The sequence below is a fragment of the Protomyctophum parallelum genome, assembly GCF_964188405.1.
Source record: "Protomyctophum parallelum genome assembly, chromosome: 12".
In the NCBI taxonomy this organism is placed as follows: domain Eukaryota; kingdom Metazoa; phylum Chordata; class Actinopteri; order Myctophiformes; family Myctophidae; genus Protomyctophum; species Protomyctophum parallelum.
This window is the reverse complement of record NC_139712.1, coordinates 17,601,507-17,624,769: the sequence shown is the minus strand read 5'-3', so window position 1 is coordinate 17,624,769 and position 23,263 is coordinate 17,601,507. Positions and strand designations below refer to the sequence as shown.

Here is a 23,263-nt window from a genome sequence, read left to right as displayed (position 1 = left end):
ACGCACCCAAGAGAAGTTAAGACCCCGCCCACCACATACCAGTCTTCCTGTCATGGGTGTTGCTAACAACTCACTGAACACTGAACTGAAGTGAAAAGGTGAGATTATTATTTTATCTAAAGCTTTTTGGGGACATTTTAGCACGTTCTATAGCACGTATACATTTAATTTGGTTCTTTTATTGTGTCCAGAGTGACATTGTGAATGTATTTCTGTTGTTGTTGTGAGCCCATGGCTGCCATTATTCTAAACCAAAAACGCAACGCTAAATTGTCTGAATGCATATTGTGGGCAGCAGGGGCTCCACATATAAACAATCTTTGATATTGCGTCATTCAAATAAGGTGTTTTGTGTGTCTGTGTAACGTTACTGTAAACAGTGTTTTGGATTACCAATGTAACGTTTTTTTAATTTTTAAACTTATCTTGCCAATGTGCCAGTCTGCCAGATCTCGTAACGATGTTAACGTTAATTCATCGTTGCGAAATCACGTGACCATAATTATACACTATGACTATTACCTTTACAGATACTGGTTTTATTTTGTTACTAGTAGAAATGGGTGGAAATTGCATGTTGTCTTGACTTGGTTGAAGTGTATTGTATGAAAAAGAGTAAAGCAATTCCAACCACTAACAGACCGTTACGTGTGTGTGTGTGTGTGTGTGTGTGTGTGTGTGTGTGTGTGTGTGTGTGTCTGTGTGTGTGCGCGCGCGCACGCGTGCGCGTTACATGTTAGCTGCCACACAGCTGAGTTAATTTATCAATATGTTGTATATATTATATCATTGTGGTATGACCCAAAGGTCAATCACTACAATGATTATGCTATTTATAGAGGGGGGGAATGAGTTTGGTTGACTCAACATGTAACCATGAAACCACTGTAGGCCTATGTATTCACCCATGAATCCATGCAGGTTATAGTCCATGAATGACATAATAATGTGCAGTTTACGCTGAAAGAAGAGGGTCACTAATATACTGTGCATAGATGAGTGGTGGTGTGTCTATAGGATTCAGGAGATTACAGGAGGCTTCATTTCACTGTACACCCAATTTATATTACAATTATGGTATGTGTGGTGCAATGTCACTTCAGATTAAAGGACCACTTCACCACTTTTCAACCTATCTTCATATAGTAGGTCCTCAGTAATAATCATGATAACATGGCACCATTTTTTTCTACTCAGTCTGTGTCTCATAGGAGGGCTGTGGGCAGTTCAGAAACCTGTCCACCAGTGACATCATCATTAGGCAGATATAATATTTCTTTACAAAAATGTTTAGATTTTCATTATCGTGAGAACGATGGCTTCCATTATCGCATCACAACTTTCCAGGACTAGAAAGCCTGCAGTTTCTATTTGCTTGGATTCCCCATCAATTATGTTACTGGTGGACGGGTTTCTGAAAGGCCACAGCCCTCCTATGAGACACAGACTGAGTAGATGATTATTACTGAGTACCTATTATATGAAGATAGGTTGAAAAGTGGTGAAGTGGTCCTTTAACTAGTTAGTTACCCAGTGGCTATAACCATGGAGATAACCACTTGATAAGGAGGACTTGGCCATGGTGCAATTGGAATGTTCCGGGTTTGATCCCTGACTCCTGGCTTCGTATCAAAGTGTCATGGAGCAAGACAACATGTAATGCATGTTCTAAAGTGCTATTACTGCAGATTATACACCATTTCACATTTACTAGTAACTAACCAAGAAGTCAGTGAATATAACTAGATTATATCAGAGCCTGAGGCAGTAGACCGTTTTTCTTTGATAATTTGCTCTGGCCTTTAGTGTAAACAAAGTGAAATACAAATAAATACAAATGATCTTTGGGCATTATTATTCTATTTTTTGTATAGATGATGATTAACTGGCGTAATGGGCCATTCTCAACAAGCACTATTACTATAGCTGTTATCTGTTAGGTTATCACCGTTTTAGGTGGTAGCTTATCACCTTAAGCGGTGATGTCCTTAAGGATTGCCCTGTGGTTTACCCAACTTCTAGACCAATCGGTGAACCAGTGGGTGATAGCTCCAGAGTGAAAAGACTTGTCTGATAGTAAAAACAGAGAGATGGGTCTGTGTCCGCGGTGATAGCTGATCATCACCAAAAACTGGAGTATGTATGAGCCTTAACTCTATTAAATGGATGGAGTGGCAGACTACAGGTGTGCCAGACTCCACACCTGAAATATAAAGACGGTGACGGCAGTGGTGAATACTAGAGTTGGTTACGGGGCTGAAAGATGCAGCTGTGTGTTTATCTCTGCTTGCAAAACAAAAGCAAAAAAGTGTGATACCTGTTGTCTGACCCGTGGCTGTTTTGTCTGCCCTTGTTGCAGGTGTAACCGTCGGTGTACGTGGGCTGTGTGTGTCTCTGTGTGTCCTATCATCTACAGGCAGTCATCATGGCCGCCGGCGGGCCTCCGTTTGCAGGCCCAGAGGCTGCGGGACAGTGTATGACCAAGGTGGAGCTGACGGTGTCCTGTGAGAACCTCCTGGACATGGACGTGTTCTCCAAGTCGGACCCTCTGTGTGTCCTCATGATGAACACGTCGGGGTCCCAGTGGTATGAGGTCAGTAACCCTTGGCGTCACCAGGCTTTCCACCTCGGAGGAAAAGCCTGGTCTGTGTTACTAAATGGCTGTGTGATCCGTTCGGGAGCGGACGGTAACTTAACCCATCAGATTCTAAAAATGTCTTCTACATCCTGACAGTTTTCTGAAAAAGCTATGTTTCTATGTCAGTCGTTCTTCGATTTTTCAAAAATAGCAGACCTATGAGCTTGTAGATCTGCTATTTTTCAATAGCTAACACCAAATAGCTAACACCAAAATGGGTTCCCGCCCAAAATGGGTTAACTTCCATCATGTTGTAGTCACTGATTTGTAGTCATCAGGCAGGAAACCACAGCTGGAATAATGACTACCCAAAATAATTCCCTGCGATCATAATTTTAGGGCCTACCCAATCAAATAGAATTTCCCCATGATGGGATAACAAAGGAATGCAGACGCTAAATAGTCTTTGGAAAGTGCACTCACATTTATATTTATTTTTTATTTAAAGGTATATTCAGTGATTTCACTCAAAAAACCTTAGGTTTTGTTTTTGGCTGTGGGACCCAGCCTTTCGTCCAATCAGGATAGAGAGTCAAAAACGAAACCTAAGGTTTTTTGACCCCCAGGGGTTAACTGGGGACAGGGAGGAACTCCTTATATGGCCAGCACACTCTATAGTAGGGAGGATTATCACAACAAAACAAAAAAATAAGTGATATTTGAATGAAGTGAAATCACTGAATATACCTTTAAATTTTTTTGCAAAACTACACTGCATCAAGGATTTTATTGGGTAGGCCCTGAAATTATGACCGTGGGGAATTATTTTGGGTAGTTCTTATTTCGGTTGTGGTTTCCTGCCTGGTGACTACAAATCAGCGACTACAACATGACGTAAGTTATCATCCACTCCCGACCGGAACATATTAACAGAAAAGGAATGCTTCCCACCAGGCTATGAGGTCAATAGGTCTGACCAACTGCAGAAAACACATTCCACCAATGTGACAACACGCATTTTCAGATACCCATTGCTTAGTTTGAGTAGGCTACTCAATTAAGTTCCCCCTTTGTAATGACCACCATTGCTATTATAGTTTAGAATTATTTATTGAAAGACCAAAGTTGTAGCATTGAAAGTCCAAACACTTTAACCACTTGAGCCTGGTTTATACTGTATGCTTTGTCATATGAGTAATTATACTGTGTACTACTGTACACTACAGCAGTATCACGTGATACATCTCTGCCAGTAGACTCATGCATTTGGCCCTGTGTGTCTGTCCACACCTAGTCTTGCATACTACTAGGGCAATCAGCATCAGATTTCACAAGCACACTGCCATCGTTTTTCAAATCAAATATATGTCATACATACAGTATGTCACTGAGCCACTGACATTACATTTTTCTAAGAATGTCACCAATAACGACATGCCCTAAATAGTCACGTCAGGTTGAAAATTGTTTTATGGTTACAAGTTGCCTTGCTTAAAAATCTAAATTGACATCATAAACACCATAAAGTCAAAAGGAGAAAAACAAAGCATTGAAGGTGTTTGCACACTGGTCCGAAATTCGCTCCGAATATCGGAGTGAATTTCGGAGGACGTCCAAAGAATAATCGACTGAACTTTATGCCACGTTTGCACACTGCCTCCGAATATTGCATCCGTATAAAGTTTTTTCGGACCGGGGTTGATTTTATCCGCACCAGTGAAAATCACCTTGACTCTATACTTCCCTCTACATTTACTCCTGCTTGCATCAGTTGGGCCGCACAGAGAGAATCGACAACTGCCTCAGCCCAAAGTTCACGAAGACATTTGTCATCGACTACTACTTTGAGATGGTGCAGAAGCTGAAGTTCTGCATTTACGACATCGACAACAACACCTACGACCTCGGTGATGATGACTTCTTGGGGGAGTTGGAGTGTACCTTGGGCCAGGTAAGCATCCATTGTATACATAAAAACATAACAAACACAAGTTTGTATTAGTTCTTCACCCGTTCTTGAATATTTTTAGTTCCACTATTGGCACTGTTGGTCCGTCTTGTTGTCTATCCATCATGTTGGTCCCCAACAACATACTGTACCTGTACTGTATCTCTGCCGTGGGATTTGCGTTGCAACTTCATGCTCCCTGGACTGTGGTGAACCCATGACCTTTCCTCTACAGTGCCATATATAGGTTACAATATTACACACAATTTGGGCCTTATCTTGCCCCACTCCTTACCCCTAAACTTATTTGGCATTTGTTTTTAATGGTTCGACTAGCCGGTCTACATCAACAGGTTGTGAAATTGCAGATCGGCTATTTGAACTATTTAAAAAGGTTTTTGTTGTAGATTAAATAATCTTCCAAAGATGAAGGAATGACAAAGTGAAGTGTTGAGAATGTATTAAGAACATTTACCAGACTAACAACATACAGAGAGTGAGGAACAGGCCTCCTTGCCTGTTCCATCAGCCCCTCCGGGCGCAAGCCTCCTCAACCCCATTCTCAGACAGTCCTTATAGTCTTGTCTTAACAGATGCTATACTGAATGTCCATATAAGGATCTGCGCTAAACATAAGGGTGACACACAAATAAGTATACCTTTGCTGACAGCGTGGAGGAGTCAAGTCAGCTGTTAGATTGACAGCTGCAGTTTGAGCACATTGATGAGAATGCTTCAATGAGACTTATAGGGGATTCACACTGAGACGGACTAAATCCGTTTCATTGGAACCGTTTCCGAATACGGTTGCCTGGTCCCCGATGGCCATGATTCACATTGCCCGAGATTCAACAGCGCACCCGGGTACACTTGCATAACACACTTTAATCCTCCAGATGGCGGTTTGCTTGATGGCTGGCGTGCCCGGACACTGACCATCAACTCTGAGACATTGTCTCAAATAAATCCAGACGCACTGCATTGCATTGCCTCTTTGGCTTTTTGCCGTTATAATACTTCACTGTCAGCCTGCCTGTTATTCACTGTGTCAGTCAGTTCTGTGCTCCAGTGTATTAGTTTGCTATGGATTCTACTTCAGCATTATTATTATTTTGTTTTACTTTGGAAACTGTGCCAAGCAAAGCCCAAGAGCCATGTGTAGTCCGCAGAATAAGATCAGCGCGTACTGCGGTGCTGCGCGTATACGCAGATTCAACAGGAGAAGGGCGGCGTTGAGAAATGCGCTGGTGTATGTACAACAGTGCAATATAGAACCAGGCACAATCCCCCCCCCACCCCTCTCTCTCTCTCTCTCATTAGCAGGCAACAGTGCAGCACTATCCCTCTCTCTCTTTCTGGCACAACAGCGCCCCTACTAACCGTGCTCATTAACCAAAACATAGGTGAACCAACACAGGCATAGGTGAACACGGACATTGCTGTTCCTTGGAGTGGTTGCACCACTCAAAAACGGTCGATCAGAACCAGCATTGGTAGTATTGATAGCAGTTCCTGGTGTTTTATTTGTATTTGTTTGTTTGTTTGTCTGTCCAGATTGTGTCCAGTTGTAAACTGACCAGGCCTCTGCTCCTGAAGAACAAGTCGCCTGCAGGCAAAAGCACCATAACTGTAAGTAATTTAGATTTACTACTTATAATTATGTAGACATGGCACTCTAGTCAGTGTATACTCATACGGTAGTTTCATTGTGGGTGCAATATTGGCTGTCTTGTGGGAGACACTGTTGTCAATCATCTCATGTATGCTGAGGATTTAAATCATATGCTATCCATACAGTGCTGGGCTTCAACAAAAGATCTGCACTCTATCTCACTATCTGATAGTCCTCTCATAATATGCAAGGAATTAAAATACCTTGGTCACGTCCTCACTGATTGGATGGATGGCAGAGATGTCTACAGACAATAAAATGTGTGCACAGTACAGGCCACTCTGTGTTCTGTTGATGTGAAGTGTTCACTGTTCAGAGCCTATTATGTCACGGCTCATCTCTGGCAGTCGTACAGGGTGAGGAGGCTATAATGATGCTATGAGGTTGTTGCTCCACATTCCCAGATGGCATAGTGCCATTCAAATAGTTGTGACCATTAGTGTACCTACCTGTGATGCACTGTTAAGACAGTTTATGTATAATTGTATGTGTTGGCTTGATGTGTCCAAGAACAACATAGAGGCTCTAACCAGCCCCATGAAAAGCAGTTATCAATACACCTCCAGGCTTATGGCTCGTGCACACGATATTTTCTCCGATTATGCTGTCGGGGAGCATTCTTTGCGCTCGCCGACAAAACTCCCGATCTGACGAGGTTTTGCTTGAGCAAATTGAATTGTTTGTTTTGTAGATCTGTGCTGAAGAGAGAACAGACAACAGAGTGGTGCATTTTGAAATGGCAGCAAGGAAACTGGATAAAAAGGTACCTTGTAGAATGGATTCTGTTTAACGCTTATGAGTGTTATATTGGAGTTTTCTGTTATTTGAGTATACTATAGTGTGTTTGAAATCTGTCTTGTTTTTTGGATTCTATGAAGGAACTATTTTGAAACTATCTTGAAAATCGCTTTCGTGAATAAACTTTTATTGTTCTCATTTGTAGGACTTCTTTGGAAAGTCTGACCCTTTTCTGGAAATCTACAGGCAGACTGGAACGACATGGCAGCTGGCCCACAGGACAGAGGTGGACAAATGCATCATACACTAGCATATTTCACAGAGCAGCCCATGCATGCATAATTAATTTAACATGGTGAAGAAATGTGATAGCTACAAAGTGTATGTAAAATGTGCAGCAAAGCATTTATGCAGCTGTGTCTCACTGACAATTTAACCCATTCTGACCTGAGATCAGATTCTAAAAATGTCTTCTACATCCTGACAGTTTTCTGAAAAAGCTATGTTTCTATGTCAGTCGTTCTTCGATTTTTCAAAATAGCTAAGGCATAACATAATGCTAATCTCTACAGCAGGGGTGGGCAACATTTTGGGCACAAGATCCCTTAGCCCTGTTCTCCAACTAAGGGTGGCAAGTTCTACCATTGCCAGGCAGTGAAATCACCATTTATTTTTTATGTCTGCTGCTAATCATGTCATGCGAACATCACGCCGGGTTTGCGTGACGTTGGGACTGTCGTAAACAAGGGACAAAAGGGACAAATGAGAGAAGAGGTTTAATTTGAAGAGGGAACAGGCTAGTGCCCAGAGAGAGTGACATTGGTGCCATGCTTAACAACTTGAGGGCCCGGGCCTATTTAATCCATTAATAAAAAGTGCCCATCGTCAGCAAGCGCCTCTAGGCTGTAGAGCGATGCGATCAGTTTTCATAGCACTAATTTGACAGAGATTATCAATCTCCGTCTCGGGCACATGACCATGCACTTGAACTTGACGGTGATTTACGTCATGGTCCCCGATGGTGTTAATGCCATGACTGGACGCCAGCCTTCGGTACTTTACTTATTAAAAGTATCAATAGAAGTCCAGTATTCAAAATGTACTTGAGTAAAAGTACAAAAGTATTGGTATCAAAATATACTTAACGATCAGGTAAACATTGGCACTGCACACACGGAAGTGTCCTTCAGCTACATTTATTCAAATATGGCACAGGAATGTGGTTTGCCCAACCGTGCCATATCTAAATCGCTGATATTGAACTCTTCTGAGCCAGGCATTTGGTAAATAGTAATACAGTAGTTGACTGCTTGCTCCGATGCTTGCATTCTTTCTGCCCTAAACACATCCCACATGGACACTTTGGTTAAATGGTAAATGGTGCATTTATATAGCGCCTTTATCCAAGGCGCTTTACATAGATTGTGCATCAATTCACACATTCACACACCGATGCCGGAGGAAACCATGCAAGGTACCAACCAGCACATCAGGAGCAATTAGGGGTTCAGTGTCTTGCTCAAGGACACTTCGACACTAACTCTGGGGGAGCCCGGGTTCGAGCTGGCAACCTTGCGGTTACCATCCGGCCAATCTACCCCTGAGCCACCGCCGCCCCTATGGTTCTGGTTCTATTAAAGCGACATGTGGGTCTTTTATGAATAAACGTTACATTAAGTAAGCATTGTGGTGTGCATTAACCACTGTGATTCAACCTGTCCTGTTGTATCCAGGTGGTGATGTACAACCTGAATCCAACATGGAAAGCCTTCACTGTCCGCCTGCAATCTCTCTGTGGAGGAGACCCGGAGAGTCAAATTAAGGTACACACGCACGCACGCGCACACGCACACGCACACACACACACACACACACACACACACACACACACACACACACACACACACACACACACACACACACACACACACACACACACACACACACACACATTTATGTCAACATAAGAGATACAATACAAGGAAACAAATATCCTAGAAAGGTCCTAGAAAAGAAAAAGTACAGTAAGCTAATTTTGGACAAATGCCCACACACTATTCAGGGGTACTACCCCTGTGTCTTTGTTTATTTCTACAAACTTGGTTACGATTTAGTTTTTATTTAAATGTAATCTATTAACAAAACAACCATATAAAAAAAAAAAAAAAAAGTGATTTGTAACAATCTATAAAGGTGGTCCTTTGTATCTTCTATCTTTATATAGGGGTTGCATCTAGTGCCATTGGTGCATTGGCTTCTGTGAATTAAGTGACCTTAGGACAATTAAGCCAATTAATGCATAGGCATAATTATTAGTTGATGTTTTTTCACCCTTTTTAACACCTTCTTAAAGCATGCTTGAAGGGAAGAGATGACAAGTGACCGCACAAGTGAGTCAACCCATCCTCAGTCTGTGTCTGTCGTTCACATGAGGGATGATGTGTCTGTGATAGAATCAACGACTGACTTTAAGCCGCATCCAGAAACCGCACCCATGTTTCCTGTAGACGGGTTACTTAATGTCAGCCATCCCCCATGAAGCTTGTATTGTTGAGTGTGCATACAGCGGCGACTCCACACTCCAAAATGACCGCTTTGTCATCAGAGAATTAGTCTTCTCTGTTCCTATAATGCAGTTTGCCTCCAGATGTGTCAGTGCTGACCTAGTTGTCGTTTATCCCGTTGTTTGTTGTTGGCACCATATGGTCTCCGTCCAACCCAGTCCCAGGCTGGGCTAGTTAGTTAGACATTACTCTTAACTCTAATGTTTATTTTCCACTGCGTTGGTACCAGCTCAGCTCAACTGTACTCGCTTTACTTGATTTTCCCCTGCAGACTGCCTCAATGTAGCTGGCCGTAATGGCGGAAACCATCTACATGGGATAATGCATGCTTTTTTTTTTTTTTAAGATATTATTTTAGCGGCTTACGCCTTTTATTGATTTTTGAAGGGACAGACAGTAGGCTGACAGGAAACGGGAGAGAGATGGGGGGATGACATGCAGTAAAGGCCGTGTCGGGTCCGGGAGTCGAACCCGCGGCACACTGCGACTGGATTACCAGTCCGGTGCCCAGACCGTTACGCTACGGCCTGGGCCGATAATGCATGCTTAACAATGCTAAAATTAAAGCGAACGCTATAGTCTTCATCCGTACAGTCCAACAAAAAAATGTTTCTGAGAACATTTTTACTAGCCGATAAATTGCCCATACAGTGCTTGCTCAATATTTATTCATGCATTTACAACGGCTCGTGTTGTAAATGTATTTGTCTGCCACCCGTACGTACAGTATAGGGGAGTCCACCATGACACAATCACGCTAGTGTCCATTCTGTCTGACCAATCAGTAGTCTGCAGTGTTTATACATACATGTCACTTCAGCTGCCGTGAAACATCGGTGTAGGAGATACCAGAAAGGTATACCAGGTGCTTTTGCCTATTGGAAAATACAGTAAAGTTGAGTGGAGTTGAGCCGGTACAGTACCAAGCAGTAAAAAAGGTGCCATATAATGTACAGGACACACAAAACCCATTCAAACCCATGGAAATCAGAACCAGAACCCCTTTGGGATATACTGTATACTGTACCAGACTAATGAATCTTCAAATTTAATCTAAAGATATTTTCATATAATTTGAATGGGGATTTGTATTCTAGATAATGAGTTCTTCTTGCCTATAGAGCACCGAAGTCTGACGTCGATATATCGGTAGCGGGCGCAAAGTCTACAGGTTCATGTACTTTTTATTTGCGTTGTAAATTAATCCCCATAGGGGGGATTTTAGATCGCCTCATATAAGAACTGTGTTTGAAAAATAATCAAATCATCCCAGACGTTTCACTCGTATGGATATGAAGAATCAACTGACTGAGGGAAAACGCTAATGTTACTGCTGCTGAATTAGTTACATTTTCGCTAGAAACAGACTGTATGAAATATGACTGACTGTAAACGATACAGAGACACCTCCCTGACAATATCGTCGAGACATTACATTTTTGGACCACAGTTCTTACATGAGACGGTGTTAAAATGACCCCATGTTATTCTCTCCATAGAGAAAAACCTCCATGAACCAGGGGATGAGCGAGTGATGTCACGACTTCGGCGCTCTATACCCATTTTCTCTTTAGCTGGCTTGTGTGTGTCCAGATCTAGATTTGGTTTTGTCTCTCTTAGTCCACTGGCAATGCATTTTAGTAGGATTACATTCGGGTTTTAAGCACCTCTCCTATTAGCATGCTTGCTTTTTTTTAATTGATAGTCACTCGATTATAAGTGAAACTGGAGTGCATTTCATATTTCAAGACTCTTAAGGTCCCCACACACCGAGCGCGTTTTTCCGATTTCTATAGTGCCGCTTCTCCATCGGGTTTTCAGAAAAACGCGTCCAGTGTGCAAAGACCTTGAGTCTTGTAGATTGGAGTTGATAAAGGATGATAATGTTCTGTTTCTGTACTCAGGTGGAGTGTTACGACTACAACAGCAGTGGGTCTCACGACTACATAGGAGCTTTTAACACCAACTTTACCCAAATAGAGGAGGCGACACAGAACGGAGGAATGGTAAATGCTGGACAAAATATCACATATGTGCAAATATACAATGACAAAAGAAATACCCCAAGGAGTGGGGACCAATATTATTATTATTATTATAACACAGGAATACGTGGTGAGTTGTCTGTGCATGTAATACATGTGCAGTTTAAGTGTGTATTATTATTATTATTATACTGTATGGACTTCACATAGTAAAGGTGTGTCAATCAACGATTTATGTGCCACCTGTGTCATAACAAACCTCTCTTAACTTTCAGGCAGAGTATGAGTGCGTCAACAGTAAAAAGAAGCAGAAGAAGAAGTCGTATAAAAACTCCGGTGTTATAATTATAAAACGGTGTCAGGTAAGTTTAAGATTCACTTGCCTTGAAACGGACGTTCGCACCAAGCACTACTACTATAACGAAACGCATGTTGGCTTCCACGCTGAACGAGAACGTTCTGTACTCGTTGGCAGAAAACACCTTGACCTAAGATTCCTGAAAAACATACGTAGCATAATTATGTAACGTTGCTACTGTACATACAGTATCATATACTGTGTGTCTGTATAGCAACAACTACACACAGAGGTTTTCTCAGCTTGAAAGGTATAATAACGTATTAATAGTGAGAAAACTACCACTGACACTGCAGAAGATGGCCTTCTGGCGGAATTTGATTGGCTGTCAGTAGGCATGTAACGATTCACTCAACTCACGATACGATTCGTATCACGATATGATTTTTCACGATATTAAAATATATATATTAAAGAAAAATTACAGTTTTTTAAATTTTATATAATAAAGAAGTAGCATTACTTTTGACAGTGCAGAAACATATTTGCCTGGGCACGGTGGCACAGTTGGTAGTGCTGTCGCCTCACAGCTAGAAGGTCCTGGGTTCGATTCCCGCTCAGGGCGCTGTGGGTGCTGGTGGCGTGTTTCCTCCTCCGCGTCATCAGTGCCCATACCCGAAGGCGGGGTTGGCGAAAGGGCCTTTCTGTGTGGAGTTTGCATGTTCTCCCCGTGTCCCCTAGGGTAGGTACCCTCACAAAAACATGCAGTAATCCTGGTCTCTAAACTGCCTTCCCCTGGCCAGCCGGGGCGCCTGATGGAGGGGCAAGGAACTGGTTGGAATAACGTGTTCCTTCCACGCGCTACGTCCAACCAGGGAAACTCCCCCCTGTCAGGTGTAAAGGAGCAACTTGGACACTCAAGCATGAAGGAAGCATGAGTTAAGTCCGTTGCTCTCCCCAGGTTGGCGGAGGGTGTGTAGAGCCCAGGATTACATTAGATGATTGACACAAGGGTGAAAAATGGGTTACAAAATCGTGGGATAAAATATATATTAGTAAAAAAAGAAACATATTTGCCTTCCTTGATGAGCATCAACGACCATCATCACCTGGGCACAGTCACAGACACACACAGCTCCCCTCTACAGTCACAGACACACACAGCTCCCCTCTACAGTGCTCTACTACTGAAAGTGACTATCATTTCTCTCCAAAAGCACTTGAATATGATGGAATATGACTAAAGCTCACATTTCACATCACACTAGCCCCCCTAAAAAAAGAAGTTTTTTTGAAAATCGATTTTTTATTTATTTCGATGAATCGATTCATATCGTCGGGATTAATATCAATGTACGATATATCATTACATGCCTAGCTGACAGCTGTCAGTGTTTCTATCGTTCATGAAATCATTCTGAAGAACGATATCGTAGGCGTCCACAGGATCTACATTTGTCAATAGAATTGTAGGGAGACCGGCTCCAATCACCACAGTTGTTAGTTATATTTTATTAAGATGTTCTACCATACAGATTGGTTAAAATAATAATTGTATTCATTCAAAAGGTATGGATTGCAGCTGGTTTGGATATAATAATATCCACTCTTTCAGTTGATCCATGGAATCTAATTTAGTTCTATGAGACTGAGACTTGCATAATATGAATTGTGGTTTGATTGTAAGCATGTCCTGTACTTTAATGCAGGTGGTGAAGGAGTATTCTTTTCTGGATTACATCATGGGAGGCTGTCAGATCAACTTCACGGTGAGTGCTGCCTTTCACACAACTACGTACAATGGAAAAGAAGGGTTGTCCGGCTGTCCGCACACTGTATCGGCTCCCAGGAAACTGTATTAAATAACATAGATCTTTATTAATCCCATGGGGGAAATTCAGGTTCAGCTTCAGCCAGCAGATGGTGATGATGAGTGCTTGGGGGAGAGCTATAAGCGATTACGTGTGTATTGCTGCTCAGGGACACTTTGTCATCTATTACTAACTGGGGGATGGATGGGGGGGATGTCAGCCAGATAAATTCTAATTAGCAGACGGCCTCTCTACCCACTATTATGGCATTGTCAGAATCATTGACTGAGAATTTTTTATATATATATTTGTTTTATGGCATCGTGACTACGAGCTGTGCGGCCTCTCTCCTTTCTCAGTCATAGTTTTATCTCCTGCTGTCAGCACCTCCCCACTACTGGTGTGTGCTCCTACCTTTTTGATTGTCAGAATCTTTGTCAAAAAACAAGCCATTCGGCTCCTGTTCTTCACACACACACACACACACACACACACACACACACACACACACACACGTAACTCACAGCCAAAGTAAACATGGATACTTTGGATCTATTGTTATCAGCACATTAAAATGAAATGGCCATTATCAGCTGTAATCAGGACAATAGATTGAAGTCAGTGTTCTGTTGACATACTCTTATCTATAATTCAATGGCTCAGTAAGTAGTTATCATTCATTTAGTCATGGCTTTTTTCCCACAGGCTGCCCCTACTACTGTTAGGGGCAATATATTATGATGGTGCACTGTCAACACTTTATGTTTTCTGGTTGGTATACCATGGTAAATACAGACAAGTTTGATATTAGACTCTTTCTTGATCAAGTCTAATATCACGTTTGTTATTTTGTCCCATGGGCTGTTTTGCCAGGGCGTCTGTGCCTGTTGCAACGTGTCATGGTGTGATCACCCATAGAGTATAACAACATACCAGTTATCTATACCAGGGATTTTCAACTGATTATGAACCAGGGACCACCACCCTGACTGAGAATCAACCTGGGGACCACTGTTGTGTTGCCCTTAACAGCCATTATGTATTATTATATTGGTTATATGGGCACATTTCCTAATAATGGTGACTCAACCAGTCAATCCCGTACAGTGTGTACACAGTGCGTACACTTTCCCGTACAACTGTGGAAGTTCTTGACATCCAACTTTCCAGTAAATGACAACATTGACGCACTTGTCACAGCATCGGAGCCCACAGTGTGCGAGCGTCTCCGAGCGTACCGCCGCTCGGCACCTTCCCAAGTTTGAGTTGGATGTGCATGTTTTTGTACATTTTTCGTGTAACATTGACGTGTCATCATACATCACCAGGTCATTTAGTGCACTCTGTTTCGCAACTTTGCATGGTCAGGGACCACATACAATACCTTCACGGACCACCAGTGGTCCACGGACCACCTGTTGAAAACCTCTGTTCTAAACCATGTAACATCAAACCCCTCTACCAGATCGCCATAGACTTCACCGGCTCCAACGGCGACCCCAGAACCCCCAGGTCTCTCCACTACATCAACCCTCAGGGCTACAATGAGTACCTGTCAGCCATCTGGGCCGTGGGCAGTGTTATCCAGGACTATGACAGGTAACTGAAGGGGTGTTCTATATCCGTGGGCAGTGGGCTGTGGGCAGTGTTATCCAGGACTATGACAGGTAACTGAAGGGGTGTTCTATTATATCCAATAAATATACAGTTGGTATTGTGCACACTGGGTGGCAAAACCAACTAACGACGCAAGAATATACAATATCTTGCATTGTCCCCGGTTCATATAATATTGGCCAGAACATACGTTCAATTAATATGTATTCCAGAATTTTCAAATTAAAGGTATATTCAGTGATTTCACTCAAAAAACCTTAGGTTTCGTTTTTGGCTGGGACCCAACCTTTTCGTCCAATCAGGATAGAGAGTCAAAAACGAAACCTAAGGTTTTTTGACCCCCATGGGTTAACTGGGGACAGGGAGGAACTCCTTATATGGTCAGCACACTCTATAGTAGAGAGGATTATCACAACAAAACAAAAAAATAAGTGATATTTGAATTAAGTGAAATCAGTGAATATACCTTTAAAGGCAAACAGTACTGAACATAGTTTGACTGTTGAACGTTTTATTCTGTGAATGATTGGCTTGGCACGCAGTGAACAAATTAAAACAATTTGTTCAGAATATATGTTGACAGCTAAGACAGTAAGATACTGTACCATAGTTCATTGGCTCAAATTGATCAAATGCACCTGTCAAGTTAACTTTTGTAGTAAAACAGAATGTTGTCAGTTTACATTATAGTAGCTGATTGATTTCGATATACAAGCAGTAGTTGTTGCCTTGTACCTAACTGTCACCCAGAAGTAGTCTGTGTGGTTTCCTTTTTGAAACTTTGATCTTACTCACTGACAGTTTCCCTTTCCTTCTGTTTTATTCTGTAAATGATTGGTTTTGATATACAGTATATATGTATTTGATTTCGATATACAAGCAGTAGTTGTTGCCTTGTACCTAACTAACTTCATGCTCCGTTGCCTGTGTAGCGACAAGATGTTCCCCGTCTTCGGCTTTGGAGCCCAGATCCCTCCCGCAGGGCAGGTACTGTCTCTGAAATGCTGAATCTGTGTGTAAATGCTGATGAGTGTCCCATAATACCTGAGATATTTACTCCCACTTTCTTGATTTACTTTTCAAACTTGTGAATTAAATTAGTTATTTCTTACACAATCCTGCCGAATCTGTTGCGTAAAGGCTGATTTGTGTCTTTACAGGTTTCTCATGAGTTTCCCATCAACTTCAATCCAGCAAATCCATTCTGTGCAGGTAGGTGTTTAGTCAAAGCCAGCTGCCAGATTAATTCTGGTTTTCTGTGTGCAAATGTAATAATAAACTATTCTTTTTGAAGTACCTATCATACATTTATAAATAGGTAGATAATATTTTGTGGTTGTGTTTTAGGTATAGAAGGGGTAGTGGCTGCCTACCAGCAGTGTCTGCCCCAGATCAAGCTGTATGGTCCAACAAACTTTGCTCCAATCATCAACCACGTAGCCCAATTTGGCAGACAGGCTATCCAGCAGCAGACCGCCTCTGTGAGTATAGCTGACCTTAACCCATTCTTGGCGGGAACGCCTTTTGGTGTTTTAAGCGTTACGTTATACTTTAGCTATTGAAAAATAGCAGATCTACAAGCTCGTAGAGTGCCACCGAGTGGTGCGCTACGAGCTTGTAGGTCTAAAATGTGGCGCAAATCTTTGAATATATATTTCAGAGCGAACATTTTTAACTCAAATATTTGCTTCTGGGAGGTCCCTGGAACAACATATTTTGAGATGGGGGTCCATGGCCCAATAGAGATAAAGGGTATAAAGGATTCGCTACTCTAAATGTATATATTAAAAATAATAATAATGTTTCCCCCTCTCACCTAACTCTTCTCTCTTCACAGCAATACTTTGTCCTGCTCATCATAACCGACGGAGTGATCACAGACATGGACCAAACGCGCAGTGCCATCGTCAACGCGTCGCGCCTGCCCATGTCCGTCATCATCGTCGGGGTGGGCGGGGCCGACTTTGAGGCCATGGAGTTCTTGGACGGAGACGACGGTATCCTGCGCTCAGCGTCGGGCGAATCCGCCATGCGAGACATTGTCCAGTTTGTTCCCTTCAGACAGTTCCAGAACGTAAGCAACAGGGTTTAACATCACAGGCTTCTGCTTTTACACATACTGCACGAGTGCTGTGGCTTCTTGATATGGCTTGTGCCTAAAGCTGACCTCACTTGCAACTCTTTCCTTGTATTGCTCCATGATGCCTATTTTTTGGAATAGATTCTAATTATACTATGCAGATATATTGGTTACTTGTTCAGTGCTGTTTAGACAGATGTATACTGTTTGCCTGACCTGATATTATTGATAGCATTTTGTTTAGACAGATGCTAGGTTTAATGCTTATCTGGTTTAGAGGGTATGTGCGTGACATCATCATCATACCCGGAAGTTATGCGGGAACGCCTACTAAGTGGCAAAGAACTACATTCTGGCCTCGACAGCCCATACATCCAAACAGAAAAGTCCTATCTGATTGCATTAAACGACGTTCAACTATGTTAACACATTGTGTGCCCAAGACGTCTATGGACGTCTTGGGTATTACCCTGCGTGTTGTGCCATTTACTCTTGATCTCGAAATTGTCACTCTGGATAAGCACATCTGCTAAAGGCCTGAATCTTTTACTGTACGTCCACCACCAACTTTTAAAAAAATCGATTCGAATTAGAATCGATTTTTTTTCTGCTTACAGTTACAGTTTTCACTACATGGTGTTTGTGATATGAAATGTAAGCTTACCCTAATCACAGTCAACATCAATGTCTTCAGTCATTTTCAAGTTACTGTAGTCAGTACTAGTCACTTCAGTTCAGCACAGCTGTACTGTATTGTAGTATTGAATCGAGAATCATTTTGAATAGACAATCGTTTTGAATCCGTTTTGGATTGAGAATTAAAAAAAAATCAATTTTGAATCTAACCGTGACCCCAAGAATCGTAATTGAATCGAATCGTGGAACACCCAAAGATCCACAGCCCTAATAATGCATAAATCTATAATGTCACACGTATCTACATCTCGTTGCAGGCGGGCACTGCAGCTCTTGCCCAGAGTGTACTGGCAGAGCTGCCCGACCAGGTGGCTTCCTTCTTCAATTTATTCCATCTGAAGCCCCCCAACGATTCCAGACCGTCTTAGAAATGTACAGTAGGACAATCTCGCCTGAGTCAGCTTCAGTGCCCCGACCCCCCCCCCCCCCCCTGCTCTGCCTGCATGCAAGGCTGCATGGCTTAACCACAGTTCACTTCAGTTTATTTTGGTCATTTGAACATTGAATGCATTAATTTAATTTGATCATCATAACTTTGCATTTAGACCAAAAAGATAATAGGCTGAAGCCAGCGGCTTATTTGGCCTATCCTATTTACACCTAGCAGACTTGTAAGGAAAAATAATAATATGTACATTTAACACAGCAGTTTACAGCAGTAAACAAACAAACAATCACAGCATATCTTTTCCGGGACTTACAGACCCGAACATGCGCTCTGTGACCCACGCTCATGCTTCCGCGGGGCTTCGCAAGGAATCTCGGGAAAGTTTTGCCGTCCCCTTGAGCACATACGCTCCCGAGCCGGAAAGGGCGTCAACGGGCGGCATTTCATTGATTTAATGGCAAGATGGCCGCCGTGTGAATATGGTCTATTCTGGTCATAATCAAACAACTTTACACAAAGTCATGAACATAAGTGAACAAAATTGCAGATCCACAAACATTGCAATTGTGCTTTGTGAGATAGTGGGAAAAATCTTTTTTTAGGGGACCAAGTATAGAGCCCAGGGACACCCCAGTTAGGGTGATTAAGTAGGCTAGACAGAAACATGGCAGTGTCCATTTGCACTGCAGTAAACTACAGCCTGAATGCAGCAGCCTCTTACGTTTCTTCTTCACTGTATCATCGACCATCTGTATCTCATTCTATAATGTGCACTTTCATTATTAGTATATGCAGCAAACATGTCTGTAGTGTTTTTGGAGTTTGCGTGATCTTTGTCTCTGATACTAACATGTTGCTTGTAGTCGATGGCTGCTATTCCCTGCTGTCTCACAGATAGTTTTCAAGAAAACCGGTGTCTAAACCGTCAAATATTTCCACATACCATCCTCCACCTCACTCACACAATCTCTCTCTGTCTAAACCGTCAAATATTTCCACATGATGCCACCCTCCACCTCACTCACTCTCTTTCTCTCTTTCTCTCTCTGTCTAAACCGTCAAATATTTCCACATACCACCCTCCACCTCACTTACACTCTCTTTCTATCTCTGTCTAAACCGTCAAATATTTTCACATGATGCCACCCTCCACCTCACTCTCTCTCTCTCTCTCTCTCTCTCTCTCTCTCTGTCTCTCTCTCTCTCAACAGGGTCCTCAAGCAGCACTAGCCCAGAATGTCTTGGCTGAGGTTCCGGGTCAGGTGATGGGTTTCTTCAACACCCTGAAGCTGAAGCCGCCAGGCGGCGGCCCCTCCCCCACAGCCCCTCCTGTGGTGTAGGGGCCCCTCCCCCACAGCCCCTCCTGTGGTGTAGGGGCCCCTCTCCCACAGCCCCTCCGGTGGTGTAGGGCTGTAGGGGCCCCTCCCCCACAGCCCCTCCGGTGGTGTAGGGCTGTAGGGGCCCCTACACCACAGCCCCTCCGGTGGGGTTGGGCTGTAGTGGCCCCTCCCCCACAGCCCCTCCTGTGGTGTAGGGCTGTAGGGGCCCCTCCCCCACAGCCCCTCCTGTGGTGTCCTGAACACACCTCCTCCTCAACACTCCTCCTCAACATGTATTAGGCCACGGACCCCCCATTTGAAAACATATATGCCAGTGACCCCGATAAGGGAGGATTTTTACGGCTCTAGCAGTGATTCCGAAACATTTCATGGACCCCCAGTTTCACACGCATTATGCTATGGATCCCTGATTTAATGGCATTTATTTTCTATCTCTGGTACCCCAATTTATATTGTAAAACCACTGTTAATTTAACTCAGTTAACTGAGTTACAGACATAAGGGTCCATTTGTAACTATCTCTAATTGAGCTAGGTACCCCCTGGAACTCCCACAAGTACCCCCAGGGGTCCCCGGACCCCACTTTGGGAACCCATGGCATGCACTATAGTATAACAGTAGAAGGAACACTCCATGTTTGGAATGTTTGTCCCTGAATGAACCAAGGAACCTACTGTAACATTTCATCAAACACTCCCAAAACACAATCCACAGCACTAGTGACAGTATAGTGATGTATTTGCAAGTCACTGACTGAAACTCCCCGTCTAACTATTTACACACCCCAACATGGTGCCTGGTGCTCGCCCCAACCATTCACCCACCCAACATCTCAACACGGAGAGAACTCTGTCTAAATTGTGGACTCATTCTGGGTTTACCCCTGAAGTTGACAAGTTCACCCACCACACATCATTAGTCAAACATATCAATACCCAGTAAAACTTTAATGCAAGTATCTCAGGATCTACTCTCTCATACCGGCACATTTCAAATCTACATTTGCGAATGTAAAACAAAAACAACAAAACAAATTATATTTATTTTGGCCTACTGTATGTTTGTACATATTGAAACATGCAATTGTTCTTTTTTTTTTTTCTTTCTTTTCTTCACCATTTTGCATGTATCCATCCAAGCATCCCATATCCAGACAACGGACTGCACTTTTCATCCTGTCTGCAAATCAGTTCAGTTTTCTACCATAATACTATAATATCTCTCTGCTTGGAACTCTTAGCTCAGGTGCCCCGTCTTGGCTTCAAGCTACTCCACGTCCGCTGCCAAGCATGTCGTTCCCAGACAATGGACCGTCCTGTATCCTCAGAGAACTGGCAGGTTTCCCATCCCACTCCCCTTTGGTCTGACAATCTTTAGTTTTTCATATTATACCAACATGATAACATCTAGAAGTGTGACCTTGTAGTCCAGGAAGGAAGTGAGACCACATTTTCATGACAGGTTTTTGGTCATGAACATGGAGTCTTGACTAAAAACATGTCATGAAAATGTGGTCTCACTTCCTTCCTGGACTACAAGGTCGCACCTCCATGCAGCCTCCTCCATAGATATTAACAATATATACAGTACATGTACAGTAGCCTCATTGGTCGCTGCAGTTCATTGGAGTGATCTGTCTCCAACGGGAGGGGGAAGTCAAGCGGAGTCAGGGGAAGTCGAACCCTAGTCAAACACAGACTTTATTATTTTTCTGGCCATAGGGTGCAAATTTCATATTGTGCTACTGTTATCTACAACAAATACTATTAACATTGAGTGACTGCAGTTTCTTCCAGCTGTGAATGTCCCTTTAACCCATTTTGACCTGAGATCAGATTCTAAAAGTCTTCTAATTCCTCAGTTTTCTGAAAAAGCTATGTTTCTATGTCAGTGGTTCTTCGATTTTTCAAAAATAGAAGACCTACAAGCTTGTAGCGCGCCACTCGGTGGCACGCTATGAGCTTGTAGATCTGCTATTTTTCAATAGCTAAAGCATAACATAATGCTAACACCAAAAGGGGCCCAAAATGGGTTAAAACTGTTTTGTTGCAAGGAGTTGCGACTAGTTGCATTGGTGCTGTCTGGCCTTTATAAAGTCATATTTCAGTTCACTTTTTGTCTTCATCTCAGCTGAGCATGGTAGTGTCTTGTATAGTAATACTAATCATAATATAAAGCCACTTTCATATATTAACATGAGTAATTTATGTGACTTAAGTGCCAGCAATGTTTAGTTTAGTGTTCATGTTTAAATTCACAGCATGAAGATGATTTTGTAATTACCACACGTGTTGATCCAGTAAGGCTGGACCAAATACACTAACTAGCCTTAAAATGTTTACAATTAACAGGACTTTGATATACAGAACTAATGTGCTTTTTAAGAACATTTATTTTACACGACTGTGCCATTTTCGTTAGTATAAAGAATGCTATTTTGTACCTCTGCTGCTGAACAAAATTACTTGGTTATTTGTGGCATTTAATATCCCTGTGTGCGTCTAGCATATCTGAATGATAGCTGGTGCCAATTTGTTTTAGAAATAGTGGTACATCTTTGTTATGTTGTTAGTTTATACAGCATTGTTGAATACTGTGTTGTTTCAGTGTATCTACAGGTATGATTTCACTGGCTCAACCTACAGTACTTGTCTTCAAACATACAAACTTAATCATTGCCTTACAGTTTATATTTCCATATTGTGGCATGAACACAATATGAGGACCGCCCTCAAACGAGATACTGCATCTCAAGGGGCTTACTCTAGTGAAATATTCTACATTTGAGTTATAAAACCTTCTAACAGAGACAAAATAATATGTTATTAAAATATTTACAGCTGGACGAGACATTTTTGTGTACAAAAGTACAAAAGTGCAAATTGATTTGCAAATAGATGACTGTTGGTGTTATGATGCAACACCTTACTAACTTTGTGCAATGAGGCTGTTATTTGTACAAATATTACCACTGTGCCAATCATATCTACATTAATAATTTCTTTATTGTATGCCTAGTAACCCATGTCTAACACTTTCAGTTTGGTTTAGATAAACTGGACTCCTAGATGTAATATCTGGTATTTCTTTTATTTCATATTGTTGCGAAAAAATGATTGCTTGCTAATTCGTTGCGCTGCTTATTGTGGTCTCCTCCTATTCAATGTACATTATGCCTGTTATGAAATTAAAAGAGGAACACAAACTTTCAAAGTCTACTGCACTATCTAATCAATACAATGGTTTATCCTGGTTTTGAAAAGGGCTGTCTTTCTTGCTGTTGCAGACTATTCTCTTATGTGAGGAGGAGAGGAATAACATAATGAGCAAAGGTTAATTACAGTAGGCTATGTCACTGCAGTGTGTATATATTGATTGATTGAAATATTTATTAACAGTTTGTAGAATTTACAGTACATTTTAAGCACAAACTCAATACAAAGACTGTCAACTGTGAGTGGACGACCCAATTAAGCATTACACTTGTTTACAACAGGGTCCACATTGTTCAATTCATCAAAACATTTAAAGACATACAAACATTTAGA

General features: G+C 42.2%; 1 protein-coding gene across 2 annotated transcripts; it reads left to right on the top strand.

Moving 5' to 3' along the window:
- Positions 1 to 49: 49 nt before the first annotated feature.
- Positions 50 to 19,725, top strand: LOC310868074 (copine-3-like). Of its 2 annotated transcripts, XM_083778324.1 has the most exons (17): positions 50 to 98; positions 2,360 to 2,593; positions 4,350 to 4,529; positions 6,081 to 6,155; positions 6,890 to 6,961; positions 7,142 to 7,222; positions 8,670 to 8,759; positions 11,405 to 11,506; positions 11,761 to 11,847; positions 13,493 to 13,552; positions 15,060 to 15,193; positions 16,144 to 16,198; positions 16,372 to 16,423; positions 16,559 to 16,692; positions 17,049 to 17,285; positions 18,245 to 18,359; positions 19,587 to 19,713. In XM_083778324.1, the coding sequence occupies exons 2-16, from the start codon at positions 2,426 to 2,428 to the stop codon at positions 18,353 to 18,355; spliced, it is 1,638 nt and encodes a 545-aa protein (XP_083634450.1). In that variant the 5' UTR covers positions 50 to 98; positions 2,360 to 2,425; the 3' UTR covers positions 18,356 to 18,359; positions 19,587 to 19,713. The 2 variants fall into 2 exon arrangements, with proteins under 2 accessions (XP_083634450.1, XP_083634449.1); XM_083778323.1 differs by lacking the exon at positions 18,245 to 18,359 and having other exon boundaries at positions 19,587 to 19,725.
- Positions 19,726 to 23,263: the final 3,538 nt, after the last annotated feature.

Excerpts from the sequence above, each read along its gene's own strand:
- LOC310868074 (XM_083778323.1), top strand. The coding sequence starts at position 2,426 with ATGGCCGCCGGCGGGCCTCCGTTTGCAGGCCCAGAGGCTGCGGGACAG. Across the intron at positions 4,530-6,080 it reads TGGAGTGTACCTTGGGCCAG|ATTGTGTCCAGTTGTAAACT; the intron begins GTAAGCATCCAT and ends TTGTCTGTCCAG. Across the intron at positions 16,199-16,371 it reads AGATCCCTCCCGCAGGGCAG|GTTTCTCATGAGTTTCCCAT; the intron begins GTACTGTCTCTG and ends GTGTCTTTACAG.